The sequence below is a fragment of the Adiantum capillus-veneris genome, chromosome 13 (assembly GCF_014529385.1).
Source record: "Adiantum capillus-veneris isolate H3 chromosome 13, ASM1452938v2, whole genome shotgun sequence".
NCBI lineage: Eukaryota > Viridiplantae > Streptophyta > Polypodiopsida > Polypodiales > Pteridaceae > Adiantum > Adiantum capillus-veneris.
In genome coordinates, this window is record NC_140943.1 from 133,186,881 (window position 1) to 133,196,575 (window position 9,695).

Here is a 9,695-nt window from a genome sequence, read left to right on the forward strand (position 1 = left end):
CATCGAGTGTATAGTTTTGAAAGCATCATGTAGGTAAAGCAAACTGAAGGAAGCAATGTGCAAAATTCTAAAACAAGCAAATGGATAGAGCATCAATGGATTGCAATTTGAAATGAAGTGATTTACTGACCTGAAATTTTGTACAGATGTTTTTCAAGCTACACGCCAATCTTTGACTCAAGCTACAAAAAAGGAATGTGAATAGTTAAACATTTCATCTTGCAATGAAGCACCATAAATTGAAAATGCTAAGTATACAGTGCACGTCATGCAAAAGTGCCATACAAAAGTATGGTGGAGAGTTGGCACTGTGGTCTCTCCAAAAATTATAAGAAACGGAAGCCGTGCCCTGCCCCGTAGCATTTATGTGTTGCGCCAAGCAAACGCATAGTCATCGGGAGTTGGATGGATATAACGAACCTTGCAATGTAGTCCAGCTGGAGTTACGCTTGTGCAACCGAAACGTCCCGTGTTGTGAATATATGTTCTCACTGCCATACAAAAAACATGCATTAGGATACATGTAGGCATGCAACATATTGATAAGCTTAAAGAGAACAGATCTAATTTTATTGCATGCTCAACAACTAAGCCTGATAAGAACGTCGCTAAAAAGAAACTCGCTGAAAAAAACAATGCTGTTGAAGAACGGTCCCACTAGTTTGCTCAACTTGTCAACCTGTCCAGCTTCCAATCGTCTATAAATTTACCGAACCTCGGCTTCTCGACAGTGGCCTTCCCTTTGTGTGACATAACGCAACATAGTGATGGAAGAGAAAGCTCCCTTGTCCTAATTCACTCAAATTGCTGTATATGAGGAGGTCATAACCCCTCTTTGAGTTGTGTACATTGATGGATTGGTGGTATTGAAATCATAAAGCATTGCAAAGATTTTATGCCAACTCTTGTAACAAGTCCATTTTTGGGTGTGGATATTGGCAGTGTTTTGGAGGTCACAAACTACTTCTCTTTTCCGAGCTGAGGTGGATAAGAGGAAGAAGAGATTGAGGGTGATGATACAAATTATCAAGTAGAAAAGACGCGTTGTTTGAGAGAAGTCAATGTTGGTAAAAACACAGTGGGTTGGTATCAATCTACCTATATGGGTACTGAGCTTATTGAAACTTGTCTGAACTATCAGGAAAATATCAAGCGCTGTGTTTTTATCATTTATGAGCCTGAGAGATCACGGCAAGGTGTTCTAGCTCTCAAAGAACTAAAGCTCACCTACCCTTTTATGGACCTCTTTCGTAATCAGAATTTCACAAAGAGAAGCTAAGAGAGCATAATCTTACCTGTCAGGACATCTTTCAAGAGATTCCCATAAAGATATCTAATTATTCTATACTTAGTGCTATCATGATAGAGCTTGACAAAGCTACTCAGTCATATTTTGACAGACTGGTGATATCCACAAATCGTTTCACAGAAAAGAACCTGGAGTTCCTGATCGAGTGCATGGATGATTTATCAATCTTATTATCGGGCAGCAAGTACCGTTAGAAGAAGAGATGAACTGAGAATAGATCACAGGATGAGAAGGCAGTAGGGGCCGTGTCTTAGCCTTCTCTCTCTCTCTCTCTCTCTCTCTCTCTCTCTCTCTCTCTGAACTGGAATCTTGTACGTTCCAAACAATAACAAGTCCACGTGCAGGTAATTGACCAAAGCTTGTGTATCCAATCATTGTTTTCTCCAATGCATATTTGTTATAATCATGTGGCCCCCAAAGAGGCACTGTACAGTCGCAAGAGCCCGTGGCAAACTTGTGCTCTTCACAGACTTCAACTCCGGGAACATCTTCTTGATAACCGTCAAGTTGTTGACTGAGCCTAAACTCTGCAACTTAAGCTTCACCTTCCATGGTGTTGTCTGTTGTTAGTAGGGTTTGCGTCTCTTCTCCAACAAGCTGCGTCAAGGCAGCAAGTGCAGTAGCAGGCCTGGTTGGTCTCTCTCTCTCTCTCTCTCTCTCTCTCTCTCTCTCTCAAAGACTAGATAGAGAAAAACTTGCAGACAAAGCTTCGAGCTACTTCTGGGGAACCTGCGAACTGCATGTGGAGAAGATCGAACTGGTTATGAGTGGTATTGAGCAACACAACGCTTTTGAAGTGCGCTATCTAGCTTTTCACGCGGAAGTTTTTTTATTTAGAGCTTTTGATGGCAGTGATGCTTAAAAAAAAATTAAATTTAATGCCACGTGGTGGCTTCTGCGTTCAGATACTGAAAAAAGAGCGTTGGGCTCACCAAGTAATCATGAATGTGTGTCCGTTAGAAAAGTTATTTCACGGTCGTCACATACATACTTCAATTTGGGCGAGTGAACAGAGCTCGATTACAGAGCCATGGCGAGCTTCGATGCATGGTAAGCTAACTGATTAAGTAGAAGGACGTCCAACAGTTTTGAACTTTTCTGCGAACCGTCATTCTGAAGGGTGGCTGCATGTTTCGCGATCTCCTTCCTGTTGATGGAGTAGCTGGAAGGCCTAAGCTTTCGTTTTTTCAGTTCGATTCTGTTAGGGTTTTTTGCTTATGCAGAACTATTGCTTTGGTTCCAATGTGAGAAGCTCTTGCTTTGCCCAGCGCAAAGCACGATCAGAGAGAGGATTTGTGCGGCCCCAGTCCTTCTTCTCTCTTTATCTGTTGTGTTGAAACCATGTATGGTTCAGATCAGTTTTCGATGCCCTTGCAGCGTCCGGTTCATGTGTACATACCTCAACCTTCCATAGTCACTCCAAGCAAGCCCGTCCTTTCAAGGAGTGAGCTTGATGGTTATGCATACAGGCAAGGGCTTCCACAAACATCCTCCATGCAGAATTTGAGTGACAATAGGGCTGAGTTTCTTGTACCTTCAGAGATGAGAGATTTGTCTTCATGTTTTAGCTCATATGCAGGCCTTGTGCCCAACACAGTACTCACGGTGCCGCCTAGTGTTAGTATGGCCATGCCACAGCTGGTGTCACAGGACCCACATTTCACACACATTGAAACCAGTGATGGAACCTTACATGAGGAGGAACGCAAGCAAGAGCGTGAACATCGCAAGCGCTCCAAGAATTGGACTCGCCCTGAAACTCTACGGCTCATTCAAGCAAGGGCTACCTTTGATACTAGATTTGGAAGGGCAGGCAAGAAGTCGGACTTGTGGGACCAAATAGCTGATCTGCTGCAGAAGGATGGTTTTTCTCGTGATGCGCAGCAATGTAAGGACAAGTGGGAGAAGCTCTCAGCAAGCTATAAGGAGGTGAGAGAGGGTACCAGAGAAAGAGATGATTTTGTATTTCATGAAGAGATGCATGCTCTAATGTTAGGAAGATCTAAGAAAAGGGAAAGGGATGCTGATGATATGTTGAAAGGGACTCAAGATGTTGGCCATGTTGAGGATATCGAGCTTGATCTCAGTGGAGAGTTTGGTCTTAGAGTGGATGAGCCACCGCATTTTGTTGGGGCAAATGCAGAACCCTTTGTGGATGCACATCCTTCCCATCATGAACATGAGGACGACTATGGAAAAAATGGTTCGAAATGTATGTCTGTTATGGATTTAACAGCCGTGAAAGACCTCATGGATTCATATCTGGCAAAGCAGCGTAGGTTCTTTGCTGGATTGCTCGAAGAAGTTGAAAGAAGAGAGCAGTTGAAAGAAAGATTAAGACAGGAAAGAGAGGATAGATGGAGGGCAGAGGAGCGAGAACAAAGGCGTGTATTTACCAATGCCATGATCATTCTCACTCAAAGGCTTCTTGGGGATGTGTCAAGCTCTGACCACACATCGTGGGCGAATTCATTTGATAATACGTCAGATGAACAAGGGGGCTTGAAAAAAAGGTCTAAAAACTGGAAGAGGTCGGAGGTCTTGGAGTTGATTAAGGTCAGGATGGAAATGGACAGCAAGTTTAGTATGCCCGCAAGGAGGGCGGAGTTGTGGGAAGAGCTAGCAGAGACTTTGAGTGCACAAGACATCCACCGAGATGGAAGGCAATGTAGAGAGAAGTGGGAGAAGCTGATAGCAGAGTATAAAGAAGTGGCAGAGGGAAGGAGAGATCAAAGTGAAAGCCCTTTCTTTATGGAGCTAAACACTTTCATGGAGGAAGGTCATTGTGCTTCTTGATTGGACTGAATTGTAAGTTTTGCAATGTCTGCGGTTTTGAGACGCATGGGCATCAGCAGCATGGGCACAAAATTGGTGCAATCGTTAGAGTGTACCTGCTGATTCCAGTTGTGATGCTGTTATTTTGTTCAAAGTGCTTCACATGAGGATAACTTTTTGCATGGGTTTATATGGATGCCCTGTTTGTAAGCAGTAAGGATGGCCTTGATATGGTTATTATTAGTAGAGCGCAACTGGCCCATGTGCCTAGTCATGTGTGAGCAAATGTGAGTTGCAGTGTATTAAGAATTGTTGATGGTTACATTGGCTCAATTACATGGTTCATGGAGCTTGTAAGCGTTTTTGATGGTTACATGGGCTCAATTACTTGACCCTGTATAATGAAGCTTTTTATGGGCTCTCAAGCATTTTCAGAAAGAGTGTGATCAGTAACACGGTTATAGTTTCTTTGTTTGTGTGATGGGCCCCATGCATTTGGCTTCTTAGGTTTGTCGTGTATATAATGTCTTGCACGTACCAGGTCCGTTCATAATCTGTTTGTTTGGTATTGCCACTAATGTACCTGAAGTCTTCGATTTGTTGGAATGGGCTAGATGACTTTTGAGTTGCGTCAGCCTGCTGTTATCAGCAAACAAAGCTCCCATCCAATTCTGCTAAGTTGGGCAAGGTAAGAAAATGAAGCCTTTTGTTTTGAAAAATGCCAAAATACGTAACATGGAAATGCTGCTTAACAGTGAGTGCTCTCGTGAATTAGCACCATTAAAAGTGCTTTTATTGTAGAAAAATTGTTGGTTAATCATTCATTCCTTTTTCGGTGTCATTCAGTGCTTGTCAGGTGTGGCATCAGCAGCTGCTAAAATATATTTATTAGGTAACGATTTATTTTTGATGACTGCCTAACAGTTTAGTTTTAAGGAATGAGCTATTTCTCAGAAGTGCCTTTAGAGAGGCTAGCAAGCAAATTTGAGGCCAGGGTCACTAAGGATTCCCCTTACCTCTTGTCCTTGGAAGCAATGAGCATTATATCGGGGATGGAGTGAATGCAAGAATTGCGCTGGACCGACATTTTCTAGAAATGGGCATGATGCTCTCTTTGTCTTGCTCGAGCGAGTTTCCCATGAGCACTTGATTTCTCTTGGCTCTTATTCCATTTATTATGTCGCCTAGCACCTGGTGTGTTTTTGACATTTTGTGTGTTAGGATAAATTGGCGGGGTCGGGGGTAACTAGAGTAAGGTTTTCTTGGAACTTATTATTTCACCCCAACAAGTTAGACATGGATCTAATAATTTTTCATGTGTCACATTGTAACCGATCAGCACCATTGCATCATGTGGCAAGTGGTGCAAGACTGAACATGTCTTGAAACTTGAGTGAAAATTGTTAAACATTGCTCACGATAGGATGTGCGAGAGACACTTGAGAGGTGGGATTACCCTTAGAAAGTATTGGCCCACAAAATAAGTGCCTATAGCTAGATTGGTTACCTTGTTTCCCTCTTGAGTACCAGGTCTTGAGTTCCAAAAGCCAATGAAGTTTGGAGCTTTTCTCAACAGGAAAACAGTTTATGGGCATTCTTTATGGATCCTTAAGTGCCTTTGTAAAGCCTATGTTGGGTATGGGCAGCACCCTGTTGTGAGCCCTCAGGTTGCATCGTGGTGATGTTGAGATGAGCTTAGCCTTGCCTAGGCAATGAGCCCTCAGGATGCATCATGGTGATGTTGAGATGAGGTTAGCAAGAAACTTGCAAGTCCGAAGGTGCTTTGGATCCTAGAGTGGCTAACTCCAATGGTTGGTGCTATTGGTGCACATATTCCGAATTGCAAAGGAAGCTCAACCCAAGGTCAAACAAGTGTATTTTTCTTGAATGTTGGAAGAGAAAGATAGTGTTTCATGGAGGCATTGTGCATGTTTTTTAAGCTTTGGAGAGAAGTGTCTCGTTGCCGTGTTTTCCCTCACAGAAGATGGGCCACGAGGTTGTCTCCCACCATGGTAGCCCCCTTATATCAGCATTGGGGGGAGAGAGAGAGAAAGCAATATGGATATGCTTTCAACCCCTTGGAATCTTGTTGTACCCACATTCTCAACACCCAAAGAAGCACCAAATCTAGATTTTTCCAACATTGGAGGAGACTTGTTTCATTATGTTTTCTAGATGTGACAAAACCATGTTTACATCCGTGCTTTGTGACTTAATAGGAGCTATGTGATGTTTTTAATTTGGCTTGCCACCTTGAATTTTTGGTGATGGTCTTGAGTTGTGAGATCTCTTCTTGAGAGACATGTTTGCTATCTTTCCAAGAGTGATCACAATCATACACTTGTCTATGGTGGATATCGTCTTGTGATTCAATATCCACATGATTTATCAAGAGGCCCATGGAGAGTTTATGAACTAGTTCATGTTCTCTTTGGGAGGTGATAACAACTTTCTCGAGTCTTGTACCCCATGTTGAGAAGTTGTGATGTTTTATGAAACCAGCAAGAATTTTCCATCTAGTCTCTATTTTCTACAAATTCCTAGGTGGTGGTCTTAGATTCTTGTTTCAAACTTGAGGGAGGTTCTATTGACTATGCTTAAGCGGAATAGCTCCATCTAGTCTTTATTTTCTATAAATTCCTAGGTAATGGTCTTAGATTTTTGTTTTAAACTTAATGGATGATCTATTGACTATGCTTAAGTGGAATAGCTTGATTGCTATACTTGCTAGGAGGTATTGTGATGACCTTTGGACCCATTGTTTATAGCTAAGGGTGGTTTTACCTATTTCATATAATTTGTATTTTTGGTCAAAATAGTAAATATCCTATTTGTAGAGGAGTGATGATTCCTTTTGCTCTGGTGAAGAGAGTTCTGCATATGGTTTGGAAGGTGAAGTCAAGATCCGTTACTTAAACCTGCTTGATATGGATGTCTTGCCCTAATACTCTTTATGTCTACCCAAATGTACTTTCTCAACAGGCTTCAAGATTTTCTCAAGCTTCCTCAGTAGAGCCTAGAGGTTCCATTTTGTTCTTTGCATTGGATGTTGTGGTAGATTAGATGGTAGTTGTTCATCTTTGCAATCCTTGATCATGGGACCTTTATGGTATGTTTTCTTCTGGAATTGTGAGCGTGTCTATAATGTTTGATCAATCAGGCGTTGTTGGAGGTGCAATCGATTCCTCCATTTTTCTTATTCTATAGATGTTGATGAACATCTCAATGTGGTTTATACATTGAAATAGGATCCATGGTGTTGGAAGACACATAAGTTGCATTATTTGTTTCTGAAAATTAAAAAAGAACTTTATTCCATGAGGTCTGAATAAACTACGTATGATTTGAAGACGCATCAGCAGAATGCATTGACTTGCATTGTAGGTCGGTAACTTCAATTGTATATTATATGAATATTATTAGATTATGTTATACCATTGATTTTTTTAATTAAAAAATTGTATAGTGTTTGATCAAATGCTTTTGGCTATTAGTATGGAAAATTGCACCCAAAGTTCATTCTCATGCCCTATCTAATGCTTTCAATCAATGCAATGCGCCCTTTTGTTGAGATTTTGTAAAAGACAAAAAAAGTATCATTGTAATAAGATGTTCGTAATAGAAATAATACCAAAAACTTTATCCAAATCTTACTTTGATATTTGTGAGATTAAAAGTTGATTTGAGATTAGGTTTTTTATAAGATAAGGTATGCACATCATCACATTTATGTAATGTAGATGTAGACGTTGCCTTGATGACTAGAAAAGGAGTTGTAGAAAAAAAAAATAGAAACCATGTGTGCCTAGAGAAGAAGGTAGATGCTAGGGGCTTGATTGAGGGTCATCATTAATGTATTTAGAGCGTGGTTTGAGGCTTCTTTGAGGGCGGTGCGCCTCTCCAAATTTCACTCCCAACTGAGGATTGATTGTGGTGTTTACAACAGTCTCTCTTCTTATGTCCATAGAAGTTTTTTTTGTGTAGTATCCTTGCAATAAAGAAGAAGAGAGACCTCCATATATTTTTAATATGGTTCTAGATCAAGCATGATGAGAAATTCCTCTATGCTTTTGCTTCATAATCTTTGGTGATCTTTGGACTTGGTACCATTGCTGATTTCTACCTTATGAAGTTTCCAATAGAGATTTTTTGTTTGTGCATAGAAGGGTGGGATATTTGTTTCTTCTTGGGGTTGCAATTGAGAAGTATTTGCACTTGAATTTCTGTCTTGTTAGGAGAAATTGAGCTTTGGTCTTGGATTGTCTCTATCTTCTCAGTGCTTCGATTTAGATAGTGTTGTGCAGTGCAGTCTAGGCCGTCATCCTTACTATGACAATGCACATAAATATCTATTAGTCAAGGTTAGCACATTGTGGAGAAGAATTTTGCAATGATGCAAACATAGTTTTGAGTTTTTTTTTTTTTTTGTTGGCAAGAAAGAACTAGCAAATCTCCCACTTTGTTTTGCTAGTTGATGTCAAGAGAACTACCATAACTTTCACCAATGGTAGTTATTTCTACAACACATTGGGCACAACTTCATTGCACAACATAGCTATAAGTTCTTCTTTGGTAGGCATGATTGTCTATCTTGGTGTTGTGCTAGGATTACTTTTAGTACTCACTATGGCCTTGAGATCTCTAGATTTTGTGTGCACCTAGGAGCTAAGAGGGGGTTTCAGAGTTTTGGTGGGATAATCTCTACAAAATATGTCTAGATCTAGAAATTGAGGGCTTCCTTGTTGCTATGCCCACCCTTGTGAGGCTAGTCTCTCTTAAATCAATCCTAGGTATGCTCCTTGATGTGGTTGATATGTTTGTAGATGTTGGGTTTACAACTTAGAGATAAAAGAAGTGAATGAAAAGCTCGATGAGTCGAATCATATTCAAAAAACTCAATGGAAAGCTCTCCAATGTGACCAACCTGGCTTAGAATTGACCCCCGTTTAAATTTCAAATGCATATGTCTTTGCAATCAGTTTGACGATTTGTACAGACCGACATTCTCCACTCTTCAAGAACTTCATCCATACACTTCAAGATCTCCCTTGCTAAACTTGCACTTCACACATGCTTCACTGCCGATGCATGCTCCTGCTAGACCATACATACCTGCTTGTGCCCTCTACCATGGTTGGTACACTTTGGTTGCACCATCATTGCCCACCTACCTTGTTGAACATTTATGTTCAATCACAAGAAGCCTTTATTCATCTACAAACTACAAAACTGACAAACACTATGAGTAAACCAAAAACCATACATACAGTCTTACTCCTGCTTTACTGCCACCAATCCTCAAGTGGGTTTTCGCACACCCTACATCACATGGCTTCCACTTGGGTCAAACACCTGGCACTGACTCCGTCCATCCACATGTAACCTCTTCCCATAATACTGCACCAATTTATATAACCAACCATGCATATAAACTGCCCCTGGCATACCTTCATCACCCCAAGTATCACCAAGCATATCATCAATCTCACGGAACAAACACATACTTGACCCTCCCTCCCAACCATGTAAATCGGGTTCTCCTCTAGCAAACCCTGTACCTGCTTGATCACCCACTAAACAGATGTTGTAACCATCACACCCTTCAACCAAA

At 41.0% G+C, this 9,695-nt stretch overlaps 1 protein-coding gene and 1 pseudogene across 1 annotated transcript; both read left to right on the top strand.

The window, feature by feature from the left end:
* The first annotated feature begins 767 nt into the window (after nt 1-767).
* Nucleotides 768-1,503, top strand: LOC147444905 (eukaryotic translation initiation factor 3 subunit H pseudogene; annotated as a pseudogene).
* A 781-nt stretch (nt 1,504-2,284) lies between these two features.
* LOC147444906 (trihelix transcription factor PTL-like) lies at nt 2,285-4,680 on the top strand. Its single transcript, XM_086527413.1, has one exon. The coding sequence runs from the start codon at nt 2,651-2,653 to the stop codon at nt 4,103-4,105; it is 1,455 nt and encodes a 484-aa protein (XP_086383539.1). The 5' UTR covers nt 2,285-2,650; the 3' UTR covers nt 4,106-4,680.
* Nucleotides 4,681-9,695: the final 5,015 nt, after the last annotated feature.